This window comes from Megalobrama amblycephala, linkage group LG1 (assembly GCF_018812025.1).
Source record: "Megalobrama amblycephala isolate DHTTF-2021 linkage group LG1, ASM1881202v1, whole genome shotgun sequence".
NCBI lineage: Eukaryota > Metazoa > Chordata > Actinopteri > Cypriniformes > Xenocyprididae > Megalobrama > Megalobrama amblycephala.
Window position 1 is genome coordinate 2434407 of NC_063044.1, and position 21523 is coordinate 2455929.

Below are 21523 nucleotides of genomic sequence, written 5' to 3' on the forward strand. Positions count from 1 at the left end.
CCGAAATAACCGACATGGGAAAATTACGTCGGTTAGAGGTTCTGAATTTCGGTTTCGATTACTTTCCGATTAATCGTCCAGCCCTATGCTGAAGCCACTCCCACCTGCTAGCTTTTGTAGCCTTTGAAAGAGGTCGTTTGAGAATTGAGATGCCCTTTATTGGTATCAGTAAAATTTGAAAGCTGCTTTTAGATCAGAAAGGATGTTTTCTTGTCTCTCTGCAGACCAGTGTGTGTGACTTTGGTGTTTAGCAGTAAAGGGCAGCGGTATCTGAGAGTGGGTCTTGCTGTGCCTCTCTTCGGCTCTTTGGCATGCCTGCGCAGGATGGTGGCAGATGAGGGCAATCTCTCTCCTGATCAGGTGACAGGTGCACACAGCATCACACAGACAGACCTCATGCCTGCAAATATATCACCTGACCAAACCACCTTCCCTCCCCCACTGCTATGGTGATTGTCAGGTGGTAATACTTTGGGACTTTCATATATACCATGATACTGAAAGATTATATACATATATATGGTATTTGCATGGTACTCCAATACCAATACGAAGAAAACCATGGTACTTGTTTGTGATTTAGATACAAGTATGCTTTATAAGATGATTATTTATTTGTTAGTTATTGTTTTAAGATCTAGAATGTAACTAAACTTTTTTAGTATTAATAAATGTGAAGTATTTAAGTAATGAAAATTAATGATGTGCTTCAAATATGAATGTTTAGTTCTTTATCTAATGATAATATTCTGCAATAATTTAGTCATTTTATTCAGTTTTCAATATTTAATTCTCTGTTCTGCTAGGTAATATTAGCAGAGATCTACAAAACAGGTTTCCAGCGCTCGTTCTTTGATGACGATGACTTGACCAGCATAGCTGAGAGTGACATCATCTATGCCTTCCAAGCCCCGCCCCTTTACATCAGGGGTGGATCTGCACGAATCTCAGGTAAATATTGCCAATTTTGAGGATGTTTTTGAGGATTAATGTTTTTTTAATATCGACCACATCGAAATATAAGAGTTGTTTTTCTGATTGAAATTACACATGAATAATGATATTTAGATATAGAATTAGATTTAGAATTAATTAAATTGCTGTATAAATTCCTCTGGGATTTTGTTTTTGGTCCACTACGGCCTGATGGTAGGATTATACAGGGCCATGTTTTGTATAGTATGGCCAAGTCTGTGTTCACTAGGGCTGGGCAAAATTCATTAATTATGACTTAATTTTTAGACTACATTTTAGTTCCCCTAAATATTTTTTCTATTTTTTTAGTAATATTTCTTTATATATTCCTGGTTAAAAATATTTTTCTTAACTCAAAACAGTCAACACAGATATCACAACTTTTAAGTTTTGAAATGTCCTACACATTTTTTCATACAAAACCAAAATTTTGGGGCTAAATAAGAGCATTTTAGGAAATTAATCAATGAATTAAATAAAATGCAATATTTATCAAATACAAAATTCTGTAGATTTATGATCTGGTAATTTAAATTGAAACAAGAAATCAAAGTATTATTTTTACAGTTCACACATAGTATGAATTTCTTTTAAATTTATTTGAATTTAATTCTATTTAAAATGTATTTAGTCGGATCGACAGAGGGTTATTAACAGAATAGTTACTGTAAGAGAAGGTTTTCACTGAAAATTGAATCAGTCTACTCTTTAAACAGCATTATGGTAAAAAATACTACGGCAGCAGCTTTCTTCTCTGTACACGTCGGTGTTTTGCTTTGGGTGGAACCAACAGAAAGATAGTTTATTTCAGTTTGCCCCTCCGTTGGCCTAAAACACTCTGTTTGTGGTCATCCAGTTTGAAATGTTGACTACAAACACTGAGGTTTTTCAGGTTTTCTGTGGTGGCATTCTCTACATATTAACGATTCTTTGCAGCCTTTAGCCACTACCTACAATGCTTTTCACTGGAATCCGAAAGTAACTTACTCACGCTAAATGTTTACTCTTCAAATTCTTGTACCCGGAAACAATACAAGTTGGCACTGTTATTTCTAAAAGTTTGCTAAGTAGTATTTCCTACTAAAACAAGGCAGTATTTGATTCTGGTCAGCTGTATCCATAGCAGACTGGTGGGAGTGGCCTTGGACAGCAACATGCCCAGTGCATTATGAGTGTTGAAGTTTTCCATGGGGAAGACAACAGCCTTTTTTTCTCAGTATTCCCTATTCAGGTAGCATTGTTTTAAGTTTTATTGAAAGCCCATTTTCGAAGTACCCATTTAATTCTGAATGAAGCACAACAACCCTGAATATCACAATACAGTCAGGAAACACACTCTTTATATAAATCAAAACTTCAACAGGGCATATCAAATATAAATGCATTTGTGAAATTAGGTTTTATCCAGTCTCGTTCGGTAATTCATCTGTTGGGTTTAGGTGGTTTTCTGTGTGCAGTGGAGATCTGTGGAGAGCAGGGGTGTTTAATTAACAATCTCACGGTGTTACTCTTGAGTGATAACCTCAAACGCACTCAGTAGGGCTCGTAGAGTGAGAAAGAAGAGCGATTGCACCCGCTTAAAGTCAGCACAGGTCATTTCAGTACCTTCCCATTCTTCATTTTAAAAACCGGATATAAAAAGACCTTGAGACAGAATGCTGGGAAAGAGCTATCCTGATGTTCAGCCATAAAAACATCCCTTCTTGATTAAAAAGCCAGCCAGGCCTCCATCTGTCCGTGATGGCGCATGCATGCGACCTTCCTGTTGTAATGTGTTCTTAATGTGCAATGGTCTTGCTGATCGACATTGTCAAGTTGATTTCCCATAAATCGCAAGGTGGAGTCATAGGCCAGCGTATATGCAAATCAAAGTGAATTATTGAAAGGGGCTTGCTGCTTAATATTTTTAAGGGAAATCATGATATAATTTTGTATATACAACACAATGCTGACCAAAAGAACAGCATTTATTTGAAATAGAAATCTTTTGTAACATTATAAATGTCTTTACTGTCACTTTTGATCAATTGAATGCATCCTTGCTGAATAAAAGTTTTTTTGTTTTGTTTTTTAAATCAGACCCCAAAGTTTTGAATAGCAGTGTATAGTGTTTCACAGTACTGATTCTGATTCTGTTTTGTTTGCTAGTTTTAATTTAAATTAATAAAGCTGTAAAGAGTTAAAGTGCTAAATTAATAAAGTTAAAATTTAATGTGGTGAGAGAAAAGTTCCATAATTATGACTCTTTTTGCACATCCAGACCAGCCTGACATCACAACATTAGCTTAAAGGGTTAGTTCACCCAAAAATTAAATCTGTCATTAATTACTCACCTTCGTGTCATTCCAAAACTGTAAGATCTTCGTTCATCTTTGTAACACAAATTAAGATATTTTTGATGAAATCCGAGGGTTTCTGAACCACACGTAGGCAGCAACGTCACTGCAACTTTCAAGGCCCAGAAAGGTAGAAAAGACATGGTAAAAAATAGTCAATGTGACTACAGTGGTTCATCCTTAAAGGGGTGGTTCATTGCGATTTCACTTTTTTAACTTTAGTTAGTGTTTAATGCTGCTTGAGCATAAAAAGTATCTGCAAAGTTACAGTGCTGAAAGTTCAGTGCAAATGGAGATATTTTCTTTTAAAGAATTCTCTGTTTAAGGACTACAACAAACGGCTGGTAGGGACTTCAACAAGCTTCTTCCCGGGTTAGTGACACCACTAACCCTAAAATTTACATAAACCCTGCCCCTGAGAACACGAAACAAAGTGGGTGAGGCCATGTTACTGCATTACAGTACGTAACACAGTAGCATGTCATAAAAGCAAGATGACAACATGACGTTATAACCGTAATTAAACTAAACTATACCTGTTCTATCTTCATGCATTATATATTCTCTGGCTCTGTAGGATCTTACAACAGTTCCCACACGAGCGATTTATAGATTATCATGACAGAATATGCTAATCAATGACTTTAAGACTTTAATTCCACATCAGCCACATAAATTCATCAACTAACCATTCAGAAGCGTCCTGCTGCATTCTACATATTGTCACGTCTTCTTGAGTCTCTCCATCATTGTCCGACTTCAGTTTAAACATAAAAGGCTGAACAGTTTCTAACATTTTCAGTGAGTCTGTGTGAGGTAATGTGAGGCGCTGCTAAGTGCTAACACAGCTCCTGAAACCCCGCCCTCTGCTTAGGAGCAGCAGCTCATTTGCATTTAAAGGGACACACAAAAACGGAGCGTTTTTGCTCACCCTCAAAAAGTGACATTTAACTATAAAAAATGATCTGTGGGGTATAAAACTTCACATACACACTCTGGGGACATCAGAGACTTATTTTACATCTTGTAAAAGTGGCATTATATCACCCCTTTAATGTTATGAAGTGACGATGCTGCCTGTGGGTGGTTCAGAAACCCTTGATTTCATCAAAAATATCTTAATTTGTGTTCTGAATATGAACAAAGGTCTTACGGGTTTGGAACGACATGAGGGTGAGTAATTAATGACAGAAATTTCATTTTTGGGTGAACTAACCCTTTAACCAATAGCATGAGTTTAAGGGCAGAACTATCAGTTTGTCCAATGAGGGGCATCTTTAAAACCAGTTCTGTTCGATGATGAAATAACACACTTCTGCTTTTAATAATGTCACCTTTAAAATATGTCTCCTTTGTCCTTGATAAATTTAACTGGGTGACTTCTGGAAAAGAAATAATACATCAGCTTTTTTTGTTAGTTTGTTCTGGGTACTTAATTTTATATTTCTTTACGGCTGCTGCCCTGTCATACTTTATTAGGAAGAAAACGTCTGAAAGCTTGATGTCCATTTAGTATGTACGTGTTTGTGTGTGAGTGAGTGAAGGCTGGTGTCAAGTCATACACCCCACTGTGTTCAGTATGCTGTCTGCTGTGCTCTATTTGCATGTCTCCATCTGTCTCTCTCTCTCTCTGTCACTCTCTTCCTCTCTTTTTCTGTGTGTATGTCACCTTGTTTTGTAGCACAATAAAGTTTGACATTATTCAGCTATATGGAGCCGCGCACTGTAAATCAGCCTGCAGATCAGTGTTAGGAGGTGACCCCTACCTCTCCTTGGCTCTTCCTCTCCTCGCAGGGTTCCACCACAGTCTTCCGTCCTCTCCGTACACCTCGTCTGGGCCGGAGGGTCACAGACTGGCTGCGTCCGGAGCGCTGTCCTCAGAGTTCTTGAACCAGGCTGATGGGATGGTGAAGATCTTGCTGTTGGTGTGTAATGCAGCCGGAGCAGGACAGCAGGCAGTGAGGTACCCCACAAAATACAGACTTTTTTAAGGTTGCAGATCTGGACTTGTCACCAAACGGTTGTAGGTTTGAACCTCATATAAAAGTCTTCACAGTTATGACGTTCAATATTCATCAGTTTTGCCCTCCCTGTGTGAACTTGTTAGCATTTACACTGTTTTTTAATTTTAATCTTTTTGTTTGTCTTTTGAAGAAAAAATCCTTTAAATTTAGCTAATATTTCGTCATGACATATTCATTCATTTTTGTCGATTTACTAAAATGTCATCTAATTTTAGTTGACGAGAGTGCAAAATAAAACCAAATATACAAACATTTTGTCCTATTTATCTTATTTTATCTTATTAATCTTATTATTTTCAGCATGTATGAACATATAATGAAACTATTGTAAAAAACAAACAAAAAAAATTCTCTATGCTTTAGTTATTTATTTCAGTGCAGATGTAAGCTGTAGTATTACATTTGTGTTGTATATACACTTCAGTTCATTCACGGTTTATCTTCTGTTGCCGTATTAACTATGACTGGATTATTTGAAAAATTTTCTTCCTCAGAAACATGGTTCACTGATGGTTTGGTATCTTGTGGTGTAATTCTTTTTTTTTCTCATATTTTTATTTTATATTCTTTATATAAACTGTACCATTCAAAAGTTTGGAGTTGGTCTTTTGCTCACCAAGGCTGCATATTTGATCCAAAATACAGTAAAATCATAGATGCAAACTCCTCACCTTTCAGTGACAACTCACCTTTTTGAGATTAAAATAGGTCACCTATGGGATTTGCATAGATCCAATGAAAAAGTGTTTTATGGGGGTTGGGGGGGGGGGGTCTTACAAGGGTACTTGTGAACTTACAAGGGTAAATAAAGAACTGGTTGTTTTAATAAGTACTGTACAGTGCTTCCTTTACTCTTTACTTTAAATACTATGTCTATAAAGGGTAATATTTTATGTATTTAAGGTCTGAGATGTGGGAACGGTGAAGAGAGAGAGGGTAAATAGTTTGCAGTTTAGCGCAGAATTGCCATCTAATCCACCAATATAGTTTACAACTATATTAAACAAATTACTTTTTATGATGCACATTATTTTTATGATGCACATTATTTTTATGATGCACATTTGATGAAAATTCATTAAAGGGGACCAAATTATGCCCCTTTTCACAAAATATAATGTAAGTCTCTGGTGTCCCCAGAATGTGTCTCTGAATCTTCAGCTCAAAATACCCCACAGATCATTTATTATAGCTTGTCAATTTGTCTATTTGGGTGTTAGCAAAAACACGCCGTTTTTTGCTTTAACAGCTCGTACTTCAACAACAAAACTGGAGAATCTCACGCAGCCAAAATGGCAAAAATTGTCAATAGCGGTGTTCAGCCTTACATGTTTGAACCGGAGTCAGACACTGATGGAGAGACTCAGGAAGAAGTTACAACTTTTAGAATGAAACTGGACGTTTCTGAATGGTTAGTGGATAAATTTATGTAGCTGCTGTGGAGTTGAGTCAACTCATCGACTAGCATGTGCCATCATGTTAATCTTTTGTGCGAATCCAGCATTGAACTGACCCTCGTTTGCGAAGCAGTCCGGCGTAAAATGAGTTGTGCAAATATATAAAAAATTAAACCAACTTGATTCTTTCTTTTCTTCAAAAATGAAATTCAACCACAGTTTCCTCAGTGGCTCAGATACCGTATGTCCGTTGGTACATTCATTAAAAGAACATTTGTTTTTTGGTGCAGACATTGTACATCTCCAGCTGCTGAGGAAACAGAAATGGTGGACTGCTGCGTCTCACTTAGGGTGGTATCTATGCTAATACGGCAGATTGTCACCAGTCATAGGCAAGCCTTCCCCCCACGGAAGCCCCGGCCATGACTGGTGATGATCTGGAACCTCGCATTTGGAGAGACTGTTTATGATTTATGGGGATTATAAAAAAGAAATAGGTGGATTTTTACCACTGTGTTCAAACACCTTTATAAAAATGAATTTGCATAATAGGTCCCCTTTAACAAACATTTTTGCAAGTAATTTTGTTGATTATAGATAAAACACTATGCCGGTATATAACGGTTAGCCAATCATAACAAAGGTCATTCACAAAACTGAATCTTAAAGATATGTTTAATTCCAAGGGTTACACAGGGTGGAAAAGGTCTGATCTAGCGCATTAAGTGGACAAAAACATGCTGTAAGTGTAAAATATGTCCTCTTTATGCTACATAATGCTGGCTTGGACAAATATTAATTGTAACAACTTTTACCTCACCTTTTCACTTTTGCTCTAAAAGCTTCTCAAAGATTTTTTGACATTTGTCACGTCAGAGCGACTCTTCAGACACACTTTTGACAGCGACAGTCGCTCAAAGATCAATACTCTCTTAGGTGTGAATGCCTCCAGAAATCTAATTTGTTCCATGGCCCTTTGTGATGTGGGTTTCTCCCACACTTTAATGGAAGTGATAGAGAGATGGAGAGAGAGGGGGGCTTAGAACAGATGGTTGTCTCTTACTGATGAGCTAGAGTGAAGGCAGTGATATTTTGATTGATTTTTTTTTTTTTTTTTTTCCAGATACTGATAAAAGTGATATTCCTATCACTGTAAAGAGCTATATTTCACCTACAGCTATAGTTATGTTCATTAACTGGGATCGTTTAATATAGAAATGTTCACTACAGGCAGATGCCAAAAGGTTTCCCATATTTAGCCAATTAGTAGTGTTATTTCACTTTGTGAACAGTGTTTTTGTTGTTAACTAAAACTAAAATTATTTTATTAACCATTGTTTTCATTAATAGAAATAAAGCAGAAATAATATAAAATATAAATATTACATGGAAAAACTTAAGAAATGTTGCCTTGGCGATAAACTGAAAAAAAGTTTAGTACTAAAATTACTAAAACTAAAATAAAAAATAATTTTAATTGTATTTCTTATTCCTCTATTTATTATCAATGTAATTTACAGGCACTTTCAAAGATAGGATGCACCGTAGAGTTTGCATAAAAAAAAAAAAAAAGGATAATAGAAAGAATAGCATGTTCCCTATTGAGTTTTCTACCCAAAAGGATTTTGCTGTCATTTTTAAGATCATCACAGGAGCAGGTATATTGCAGGAGAACATTCTTTTGATGTTCAGAGTGTGCAACATCAAACATAGTGGAAAAGTTCAAAAAGTCAGCTAAGAGTTTCTCATTTGTGTCCAGACTGAATTTGTTTGTGACTAGTTGCAGGTTGAAGGCTTATCTTTGAAGTCAACGTGAAATTAAAAATTACTCTATTAAATTGACCCGGATACCTTTCCTGTTCTTATTTGTGCATAATATTTCAGTCTCTGTTATTCCAAAGAATAAAATTTTTTCTTTTCCATCTTTGATCAATCTGTAATAACTTTTTCCTCTCTTTTTTTTTTTTCTAGCTGACTTCACATAGGCCAAATGGGGTTAATCAATGCTCAACAAGAGCAAAATAGCAATTTAGTCGTTGATTTAGGCTATTGAAATATTAAAATCTTGCCTATAGGTAATGCAGTAATTTAATAAAAGTTACTATTAGAGCTGCACAATTCTGGATAAATTGAAAATCACATTTTTTTTGCTTCAAACTGAGATCATTATTCTCCCACCATTCTGAACAGAGAACTAAACAAAATAACTTGTTATTCATTAGAGGTTCTGACTAAATGTAAATTGCTGCAGTCTAGTTAAAATGTTAAATTAATCTGAATTACTTATTTGAACAGTTTATTTAAACTCACTCATAAAGACTTCACTTGTTTCATTACTGGATGAATCAGTGTTTTTGAATGAATCTCTTAAATGATTCAATGACAAATACATTAGACCGATCGGTGTATGACGTCAAAGTACCACGAGAGCGATTTTACCACAAGTACCACCAGGGCTGGGGAAGACAATCCAGCGCTCTGGGCAAAATAGGAATATGCCGCCCCCAACATTCAAATTTTTAAGAGAAAAAAATGCCAATTTATCATATTGACCCCTACTGTTGACTTAAGACAGGTGTAATGAATTACAGTTGACTCATTTAAACCATTTAAAAGAGGACCTTTCTTGCTGTGGCTGCTGCGAACTCTTCAGTTATCTTGGAATAATCCAATTTGCGACAGATTTGGTGCCCAATTTGACCGTTCGCAAAGACCCGCGACCTTTAGTTACTTTTGCTATGTCCAACAAGCCATGCAGCTCTCACTCCACACAGAGTGAAAATAGATCACGGAGCAAAAAGGACACTGATAAGGCGTCGACAGAGAAGACAGTGCAGGTTGCTTTTGATATGAAACAAAGTCTCAAATTTCAAATTTTGTCAATTTTAAAGAAATTTAAACAATAAGTACCATTTTGTGGCTCTTTAATGTGTCGTGACAGATCGCTGTAGCTCTTCAGTTCAAGCGGCTCATGAACCGATCATCTCTTCCTACTAGTTAATTTATAGCATCTAATAAACATGAATGAACATCAGAAGGAATGTTGTTTAAATCGCGGAAAGACGTCAGTACACCCCATTTTTCAAGTTCAAGTCCACCTACGTTAATCTGCTAACTCCCCTGACTGCTTTGTTGGACATAACGGCAGATTCGTTGTGATGATCGCCTGTCAATCAAACTCCCAACAAAGACATTGTTGATCGTGCTTATCATGGTCTGGCGCCCTGGGCAATTGCCCAGTTTGCCCAGCACTTCGGCCGGCCCTGAGTCCCACGATAACGTCATCTGCACTCTGATCGCTCTCGCAGTACTTTGATGTCATTCATCGATCGGTCTGTGCATCTCTGCTTCAAATCGAACATGCCTATTTTTTAACAGTCACTTGTCGCCACCTACTGCAGACATCAGTGTTTATATGAATCTGTGATTAATATGAATTAATATTAAGTACATCTGAACAGTACATCTGTGATTAATATGAATATTTGTAAATAACGATATGTGGTTGAAAAGAAGTGCTTTATGAAGCTGTTTCATACCTATACATGACAAATGCTCTCTCTGGCTCAGCGCAGATTTGAATGTTCCTTTGTGATTTTGTTGAACAGACACAGCCAAATCGTTGTCATTTAGGAATGAGATCGTGTGGGCAAGATTTTTTAACGATTAATCCTGCAGCTGTAGTTACCACTAATGCAATAATGGCAAATAGTAATAGATTTGAAAAGGAACTGTTCATTTGATACCGTTGCAATGTATCAAAATGCACTCAGGGGTGAATTTGACCTCCCCAAAAATGTCCTCACCTCATTATTGAAGTAAAAACAAAACAGCATTTGCATCTCAGCGAATGCTGTTTTATAATATTTATTTAGAGTGTGCAGCATCAAGCATAGTGGATAGATAGGCAGATACTTTATTGCTTTGCAATTTGGTGAAAATCTCACCATGTTGTTGCCCAGGGCGAACTGTGACGTTATGAGCATCAAAGCATGTTTGTTCAGATCTCAGTTCTCACTCTGCCTCCTGTCAGGGAAAAGTCTGCAGTTGTTTTTGGCCGAGGCGAAACGCAGCACAATTACGTGTTTATCACATTCTGAAGGGCTTGCTTTGCCTCAGCTCACTTGTGGGTTTTTTTTGTCTCCTTTATTCATGCTGTACGTGTCCTGTGGCAGAAATCTGGCCAGAAACTCAATCACTAGCCTCCTGCTGCAAAAAAAACTAAACTAAAAAGGGTGGGGTGGATTTCAAGGATACTGGAACATAGTGTCCAAACTTAAACAGTAATTTATCTGACAAACATGTACCTAAAAATGTGATGTAATGTTTTACATATAACTCTCATGTGATTTCACTGACCTTTGCAGTTGTACATATTTAATCTTAGTGGACAGAGAGATTGTAAAAGACCCATGTTACATATTATATATAACTGATTGTTGTATTTTAGGCCTTGCCTATAATAACACGAGTTCAGTAACATATCTGGATACTTTATGATGCTAACATTGCAATTTAAATGTGGGAGGAAATGAAACATTTAGCTTGTTAATGTTATCTTTGGTTGAAGTTATCTCAATACAGAGTTATTATAGTTAAAAACTTTTTTAAAATTTGAATTTTTAAGTCAACATGTGTTTAATGAATTGTATAGTTTTTTTCATAGGCAAAATGGAAATGTTCAGTAGCTTTTTGTTGTCAAAATGTTAAGGTGTGTGTGTGTATATAGAAATTGACTGTCAAAAATAAACCTAGTATGCCGAAAAACAATTCACTAAAGTAAGACGTGTGACAACTAGTCCTGGAGTCCCTGTACCATACGCATGTATTTTACCAGTGTACCGTAAACAAGCAAATATGAAATGAGCATATTTACTCAGACAGCATCATTCATACTTTGTGGAGATGATGAATGTGTTATTATGTTAGCTAACTTTGACAAAGTGATTGTGTCTATTTGAGTTTAAACTCACTATTAGTGTAAGCACACTAATCTCAAGTCTGTTTATCTGCAGATTTGGCCCTCCATTTCTGATGAGAGAGGACAGATCAGTGTCATGGGACCAGCTACAGCAGAGCATCCTCAGTAAACTCTACTATCTAATGATCAACGGATCACAGGCACATGTAAGATGAACATACTTCATGGAGGTTATCATGGATAGACTCATTTAACTAACGGAGATTTAAGAGTTTAGCTGTAGTTAAGATATGGATGCAAGAAAAAACTAAATTTGAACAGCCAACCCCACCAAAGACAATCACAATTCAAGATCTTTAGGTTTCAGAGAATCAAAAGTTTGCTGGAAGCTGATGACAGTAAAGTCTGACAATATTCTATCAATGTCTTCCTGTCACTTTCTTGTGATCATCCTATTGCTCTTCAGCAGTTGTTTGATGCCCCCTGCTGAATGTTTTCAGACACACCAGCCAAAATAAGGGCCTTTTAATAGGTGTCTATGGACCCCTGATGGTCAATGAAGGTACTACAGGGGATATGCTAACAGATATGTAGGACATAAACTACTGTTCAAAAGTTTGGGGTTAGTTAGTTTTTAAGGGGAAAAAAATATATATATACAGGGTTCCCACTCGTCCTGGGAAACCTTAAAAACCTGGAAAATTGATGACAAAGTTTCCAGTCCTGGAAAACACATGGAAAATTAGAGAAAATGAAAAATGTCCTGGAAAATCTTGTTTTTGTCCTTGAAAATTATTTCTTTAAAAAGTTCATAGGTTTTTCTTTAGTTGAGAACAAAAAGTTTATTACTGGCCAAAAACAATTACCATTAGTTGCAGAAAGTGTGATGTTCAGGAATGCTGAGTTTTGACATAGTATTTTCAATGATGATGTTTAGTCTTGTGTTGCCACTTGCAGCAGTTGGCTAATGCCATTAACTGCTCAAATGTGTGCAGAAAATGTTAATTAGTAAGCAGCTACCTAATTCAGTAACTTGCTAACTAATAATTTTGATACAATATAAGGTCAATAAGAGATTCATTGTGCAGTGTAGCCAGCTTCATTGATTATAACAGGAGTTTTCACAACAGTGCAGAACTTTGTGAGTTTGCGCTGAAGTGATTGACAGCTGCAGTGATTAAAAAAGGAAAATCTGTTTATAACCCATTCGCAATTTGAAAGTTTTTCATGCTGTTAAGTATACACACTGCAAAGTTTTGGGAATGATTAACTTATTTAAATGCAGGATTGAATCCAAAATTATATTGATTGACATGGTGATAACCAGCATTGGATGGGACAGAAATAACTAATAGACCTGCCACATATTCTATTACGTGTTATGGGTTTCTTTGTTGTTCATCGATTTTGTCTTTGACTAATATTTTTTATTTTCAAATAGTTAAACAAAACATTAAGATAGTTCCACTATTTTTTGCTATGATATGGACACTGGTAATGAGAACAATTTGTCATAATGTATGATTAAGAGCTCATATTAAAAACTGATTTTATAGTTAAGTCATGGCAATAAACTATGGAAGTGTCTGCTGCTGAATAAAAAATTAAAAAGGTAATTGCAACTTTTTATCTCAAAATTCTAAAAAATTCCGAGCTCGAAAAAACTCGAAATTGCAAGGAAAAAAAAGTCAGAATAGTGAGATACAAAAAAAGGTAATTGCGCCTTTTTTTTTTAAATTCTGTGGCGGAAACAAGCTTCCATAGTCATAATGTATGATTAAGAGCTCATATTAAAAACTGATTTTATATATTTAAGTCATGGCAATAAACTGTACGCCTTTTAAAGACTTAGAGAGCAATATGTTACTTTAGGGCGTGATCCTTGTCTTTTATTCCTGCAATAGTAAAATTTAAAATGTCCTGGAAAAGTCCTGGAAAATGATCACTGAAAAAGAGTGGGAACCCTGATATATATATATATATATATATATATATATATATATATATATATATATATATATATATATATACTCCCCAAGGATGACAGTAGGTGACCTGAAATGCTCTATTCTATTTTACATAGAAAAAGAGTCTATCATTGTTTCCACAAACATATCTAGCACAACTGTTTTCAACATTGATGATTATAATAAATGTTTCTTGAGCAGCAATTCAGCATATTAGAATGATTTCTGAAAGATCATGTGACACTGAAGACTGGAGTAATGGCTATATATAAAGCCATTATATCGCTTTATTAGTGTTTTTTGCTAAGCCAAGCGTCACTATTATTATTTTTGCATGTTGGTTTTAATTAAGGTTGAAAGACAGCCTCTTATATAATCTGCAGTCACTTCTCTGGCTTGATCTTTATAACTGCATAGTTCACAATATCACAATAGCAATACTGAAGCATTAATGTAGTTGCACCTTCATGACAATGACAGAAATCGATAGAAACTGCTCAGTGTTTCTTGCTTCTTTGACATTTCTCTGCTTTCAATAGAATTTCAGAGTGTTTTTCAAGATCCGTGTTGTTGGGGGATCTCCAACTTATAGCTACTTAAATCCACAAGACGGACGGCCACTTTATCACCCTGCAGTGGACAGGTAATAGTGTGTGTGTGTGTGTGTATACATGGATCAGAACAGAATGTAAGCGAATTTCATCTTTCTCAGAGGCGGCAATAACAGCAGTTCAGTTCAGAGGATGCTTGGAAACAGTTTTCTAACATAACAGGTTCTGACAAGCATTTCATTTTTTATTACACTTCATATATCAAATGAAAAACATTCAGTTCAGCTTTATGTATTATTTATTGTTTGCAGCACCATTTCATAGTGCATACTATACAGTATTTACAGGTATAGTCATATTAAATTTATTATACATTTTTTATCTTAAACATCAAAAGAAACCTCTGAGCTGCTGCCAATGTATCACCCTCATAAAATGTACACAGGCCTTAAGGAGTTTGTTCAATCACACTGGTTAAATGATGACATCCGCCCTCGAAACCATACAACAGTCAGCTGCATTTTTAAAGAAGACACTAATCTCATAATCATCTTAACGTCTTCTTACACATATCCCTGCAGAGTAGCGGCTCCTGACCATAAAATTTAGGTTGGGGTCTTAAGATTTATATTCTAATCGCTGAACACACACAGAACACTTTTGGCAGAGGTTGCATTATTCAGCCTGAAGGTGGTGCTCTAATGTTGATTGACAGGCTTTGAGTGCACACGATACACACATAGAATGCTATCTCAGGATTGCCTTTATATAGTATTTTAAATTGTTTTAAATCGTTACAGGTTGTGGAGGATTTCTGGTGAGGAAAGAAATTCATGTCTGTTCTTTGATGATCTGAAACAAACACAACAGAACTACATTTAAAGCTATTCACATGAGCATGTTTAAACTAAAGGATTTATTACATTTCTTTAATTTGATACTCTACTCCACACAGGACATGTCAACTAGTTACCGATCTTATGCAGACTTATATACACATAGCTGAAGCGGATTTATATATGTCTTGGTCTGAAGCAATGTTTACGTAAGGTAAAGTGAAAATAAGCTGGGCTGTTACAAAAGGACAGCACTGAGCACAGAGAGTGAGAATCCACATGCGGTTTAATAAAAAAAATAAAATAATCTAAAGTCTTTGTCCAAAAGACAAAGGGTCAAAGCCTAGAGGCGTATAAATAGACAGAGTTAAAGGGGTCATGAATTGAGAAATCAACTTTCCCTTGAGCTTTTGAGGTCATAAGAGGTCATCGTACTACCCCTAGCTCGCGACTGCACTAAACATTGCATAAACAATACTGAAGTTCACAATATAACTCTCAAAATGGATCTTTACAAACTGTTCTTGATGCAGCATATCAGATCACGTAAGTATGGCATATTGTGGATGTTTACATTTGATTCTGAATGAGTTTGATAATGCTGTGTGGCTAACGCTACACTGTTGGAGAGATTTATAACGAATGCAGATGCGTTTATGAATTTTACAGACTACAAGTGTTTTCGGGTTAAAAATGAAAATAACGACATGGCTCTGGTCTCTGTGAATACGGAGATAAGAAACAATGATAAATTTAACCACATTTAACAGTACATTAGCAACATGCTAACAAAACATTTAGAAAGACAATTTACAAATCATGAACAGTTTTTATCACTCCATCTGCCATTTTCGCTATTGTCACTGTTTGCATGCTTCACAATACCTGCAGAACATCTGACGATTCGGCTGTGCAGCTCTAGACGTTAATACTGGCTTGTCTAATGCCTTGAACATGGGCTGGCATATGCAAAAGTTGGGGGCGTACATATTAATGATCCCAACTGTTGCATCACAGTCAGTGTTATGTTGAGATTCGCCTGTTTTTCCGTGGTGTTTTTCACGCACAAGATTTACATATGAAGGAGGAAACAATGGTGTTTGAGACTCACTGTATGTCATTTCCATGTACTGAACTCTTGTTATTCAACTATGCCAAGGTAAATTCAGTTTTCAATACGTTGTTTGCAATCACGTGGTTCTGGTGACGCGCAAAATTCCGGTGGAGGGCAAGCAGTGAAAATTAGAATGGAAGAGATGGGAAAAAGTCCTTTCTTTGCTGGGTTAGAAAGGTATAAACAGAAAATCACAACATATGTTGGACGCGATCCTTATGTTATGAAGAGGAGCGACTTTTCCGCTGAATTAAAAGACTTTCCTGCCATCGAGGAGGCAGATATAGAGGATGTGAAGCTGCCGTCACGCCGCGTTCAGTTCTAGTCTGGGTTTGTTTATATCGCGCTGCCTAGAGAAGTTAGAGCAGTATTTAGATTTTTTGTCGTGATTGTGAAAAATGTCGCCATTGTAGGTCATTTATGCTGAATCGAGAATTGTAATAGGAACTCAAGATATCGTTCGTGGAAAAATAATACAATTTTCGCGTTAAAAGGTGAGGGAAGACGACTAGCAAATGTAATAATGTCACTTAATAAACCCACTGCATTTCACTCAAAATAATCACATACTTTGCTGAGTTTTGTATTTGGTTTTTGTGTAATAATTAACATTATGTTTTAGAGTATGACTCACTCACTTGTGAATGATTATAACTTGCACACAGCCACTTCAAAACTGTTCACGAGCTTCTATGGGTTTGATTTTGGTTGTCATTGGTTGAAATAAATACAAAAATACAGCGTGTCTGTGTCTGAACTTGACTCTCCTCCATGGTCATATGGGAAAGTGAATATTTACAAAAACAACATTAAAACTAGTTACATTTACACGCTTCCAACAAATAAATGGATCGACTAAAGTCAGCTTGTTGAACACATTTATTTTATTTGGACATTTTCTACCATATGATGGCTGAAACAGCAGCACGTGACAATGTTCTCATGGTAACCAGATCAACATTGTGAACACAATACTACAAAACTGAAGTGAAAATACAAAATTATAATTAAATAGGATAAAATATCTTCTCTTCCCTGCAAACGATAGCATGAAGAATGTGAATTATTTAACCAAGTCAAAAAGGTAAGCAGCTATCCATATTCATTTAAGTATCAGCAGACGCAAAACGCTATAAAAGGCGACAGCTTTTAAAGTTAAAAAACGAAATAAGTTATAAAAAACGGTATAAGTTATGTAAATGATATAAACACCTTCTGGGTTCTCGATTTTATTGATTTGAGCAACCATAAACGACGCAAAACATGCGAATTTTGAGTTTTTGATAGGATTCCTATTTAGAAACATCACTCCCTGCCCTCCAGACTACTTCGCGCTGCTGCTGTCACGTCATGTGCAAACAACCTATTCTAGGGCACCTTAAGGGAAAATGAATGGGAAAAATTCTTCTGAAACCAATGCCACTGTAAAAGTGGGCAGGCACCGTTTCACTCAATAAAAAACAGATAGCAATACTTTAGCAATGACTCAGAACATCTTAGAAATCATATAGCAAAAACAATAATAAGAATAAAAGTCACTTTACATTTCTTTATCTTTAGTTTTTGTTTATGAAACTATATTATTAAAGCAGATCACTATATCATGCTCTGATGCTGTGATTAGTCACAAACTATCAAATATGTCAAATATTATTCAAACATGGTGATAATGGTTTTGCAGTGGCTTTGTACCTTTTATTTGAAAGCCAGAAATCAAAAAGAAAGCAAACAATTGTGAGTAAACAAGGTACTTTAAAGGATTAGTTCAATTTCAAATGAAAATTAGCCCAAGCTTTTTCTCACCCTCAAGCTATCCTAGATATATATGACTTTCTGATGAACACAATCGGAGAAATATTAATAAATATCCTGACGCATCCGAGCTTTATAATGGCAGTGAGCGATACCAACAGGTATGAGCTGAAGAAAGTGTCTCCATCCACATTCATCCATCATAAACGTACTCCACACGGCTCCGGGGGGTTAATAAAGGCCTTCTGAACTGAAGCGATGAGTTTGTGTTAAAAAATATCCTTATTTAACAAGTTATGAAATAAAATATCTAGCTTCCACCAGACCGTCTTCCGTATTCAAGTTACAAAGAAAGTATAAAACTCTTGCAGTTCAAAAAGCTTACACTACATCCTACGCCTTCCCTATTTAACTCACGGAAAAAACTTGATGTGACACAAGTTCCTTTTTTTGTAACTTGAATATGGAAGGCGGTCTGGCGGAAACTAGATATTTTATTTCATAACTTGTTAAATATGGATATTTTTCTTACACAAATGCATCAATTCACTTCAGAAGGCCTTTATTAACCCCCCGGCGCCGTGTGGAGTATGTTGGATGAATGTGGATGGAGACACTTTCTTCAGCTCATACTCGTTGATCCTCGCTCACTGCCATTATAAAGTTTGGATGCGTCAGGATATTTATTAATATTTCTCCGATTGTGTTCATCAGAAAGATGAAAGTCATATACACCTAGGATGGCTTGAGGGTGAGTAAAGCTTGGGCTAATTTTCATTTGAATGTGAACTAATCCTTTAATGAGAAAGTACTCTACTGAGTATCTAAAAATGTGTATGTCTGTCCATTTGTGCATCTGTGAGAAAACCTTTTAACACAATCCCTTTGATTTGGTCTTCATCTCCTCAGAGCTCTAAAGCTGTGCGGCTCAGGTGGACCTCCACATGTGAAGCTCATTGTTGAGTGGGAGCACAGAATCAAAGACTGGTAATATAATCTTTTACTTCTTTACATTCTATCCACGCTTCGTTTTAAAGCACATAAAGCCAACAAAACAGGCCTGATGGAACAATGACCTGGGAATACTGTGTGTTTGTGTGCAGCCTGTTTGGTAATATCCAGGAGGAGGTGGTGAAGGACTCTGAAAGCGTTCGTGCTCAACAACAACACCACGTTCAGCAGCACAGCTGCACCCTGGATGAGTGCTTTGAACTATACACCAAAGAAGAACAAGTAAACAACACAAAAGCACACGTTATTCTGAATATTAGCAGCAGAATGCCATGGAAAATCACAGCCAAGCTTAAATTCATGATTACGAGAGTGATGTTGCTTTTACACAATAAACAAGATGTTAATATAGAGTAACTTGCATTTCAGACTAAATTTAACCAGTTAGTTGGTATATTTTTATTTTTTTTCCACCTATTAAAAAAACTGATGCGAAGTGCATTTCAACAAAATGCCGCTTGGCCAGACAGAATTGTTTTTATTACTATTTTTTAATTACTATAAAAAATAGTATTTAATTAAAATAAATCTTAAAGAGCTAGGCAAGGCATATTTTGAGCTCATTTTATTAATATTGCTTTGTATATTAGTCTAGAAGCCTGAATGGTCTTTTTCTTCTGCATTTAGTTTTACGAGAGTTACGTGACTTTTATACTTGTTTTTTTAAATCTGGAAATACTAGTGCTGTTCTCCCTCTCTTCACGTAACTTTCATGATGTCAGATAAACATGCATAACAGCTTAGATGTGACATTTTCTGAAACACAATATGATAATTTGGATGTTATCCTTTGAGTCTGAGCAACTATAACAATAACATTCACTCTAGTGCAGCAGGTTTTTCTTTCTTTTTGAAACATGACAAATGCAGGAAAAGATTAACAATGGCAAAACTGTTGTGCTTTTTATAGTACAATGGAATGAAATCAACATGTAAGAATTACATGCAAATGGTGCTTTCTTCTGTGGAGCACAAAAGGAGGCAATGTGTCTTTTCCATACCGTGAAATCATATAGTGAGCATTGGCTTTCAAGCTCCAAAAAGACCAAAAAAAAAAAAAAAAACCACCATAAAAGTGGTACATAAAGATTGTGCAATAATTCAAGTTTTCAACATTGATAATAATAATAATAAATGTTTTTGAGCATCAAATCATTATATTAGAATGATCATGTGACACAGAAGACTGAAGTAATGATGCTGAAAATTCAGCTTTGATCACAGGAATAAATTACATTTTAAATATATTAAAATATTTTTTTAAATTGTAATATTATTTCACAATATAACTGTTTTTACTGTATTTATTTTTTGTATATTTTATTTTAAAAAACATAAAATGAAATTAATTTCGTAAAATTAGTTTCAGTAAGTTCTGACATAGTTGAAAGTGATCAAATAAGATCTGTCAGGACCATTAATTCAGCCCAAAAAGCACTCTTTCCTTGAGATGTATATCCTAATTTTCATCCACGTTTACTTAGCTGGCCCCTGACGACGCATGGAAGTGCCCTCACTGTAAGCAGCTGCAGCAGGGCACGGTGCAGATGAGCTTGTGGACCCTCCCAGACATCCTCATCCTTCACCTCAAACGCTTCCGACAGGTGGGAGAGCGGCGTAACAAGCTCTCCACGCTGGTCCACTTCCCCCTCACGGGCCTTGCTATGGGCCGCCATGTGGTCAAGAGGAGCAACTGTGTCCGTCCGCCGCACGGCTGGAAACAACAGGCCCATCACAAGCCTGAAGCCAGCCGACACACACTGGACTTCCTGTACGACCTGTACGCTGTGTGTAACCATCATGGAGGCATGCATGGAGGCCACTACACAGGTGTGTGAGCAAAAGAGAAATTATATGTCAACAGTGATCTAAAATTGCCTTTTAGGTAGGGGTGTAATGATATACTCAGCTCACGATTCGATACGTATCATGATATTTTGAAATTTCAAATTTCCAATAACTTTGTTGTACATACAGCTTAATAAAGAATTTACATTATTTCAAGATTTAACTGATCCTTCTGTATGTAAATTAACAATTGAGTAGGTGTGTTACCGAACAATAGTACTGAATTTTAACACGAAATTAGAATTAGGATAGCTGAAACCTAAGAGAGAACTTCTTAAAGCAGTAAAACAATGGTGACACCAGAATAAAAAAAAATCATGTAATTCATAAGTATGTGAACCATTGATTCTCAATACTGTGTGTGGTTACCTGATGATCTACGACTGTTTTTTTGTTTTGTGATGGTTGTTCATGAGTCTCTTGTTTGTCCTGAGCTCTGTTCTTCAGAAAAATCCTCCAGCTCCTGCAGATTCATCAGTTTTCCAGCAACTTCTGCATATTTGAACCCTTTCCAGCAGTGGCTGTATGATTTTGAGATTCATCTTTTCACGCTGAGGACAACTGAGGGACTCAAACTCAACTATTAAAAAAGGTTCAAACATTCACTGATGCTCCACAAGGAAACATGATGAATTAGTCGGGGGGGTGAAACCTTTTGAATTCAAATATCAAGGTAAATTGTACTTAATTTTTCTGCCGGGAAACATGCAAGTATCTTCTGTTGCTTCCTAAATGAAAAACAATGATATTTAAACAAAATAAGAAAAATTGTGACATCTTCATCCTGTTCA

At 36.1% G+C, this 21523-nt stretch overlaps 1 protein-coding gene across 1 annotated transcript in view; it reads left to right on the forward strand.

Annotated features, from left to right (window-relative positions):
• The window catches only part of usp43b (ubiquitin specific peptidase 43b), a 94603-nt gene that overhangs the window by 58749 nt on the left and 14331 nt on the right, over positions 1-21523 (forward strand). Inside the window, exons 5-12 of the mRNA XM_048162172.1 lie at positions 225-360; positions 807-951; positions 5106-5274; positions 11748-11859; positions 14160-14263; positions 18783-18860; positions 18977-19106; positions 20369-20714. Coding sequence (XP_048018129.1) covers positions 225-360; positions 807-951; positions 5106-5274; positions 11748-11859; positions 14160-14263; positions 18783-18860; positions 18977-19106; positions 20369-20714 — 1220 coding nt within the window. The remainder of the gene's footprint in view (positions 1-224; positions 361-806; positions 952-5105; positions 5275-11747; positions 11860-14159; positions 14264-18782; positions 18861-18976; positions 19107-20368; positions 20715-21523) is intronic.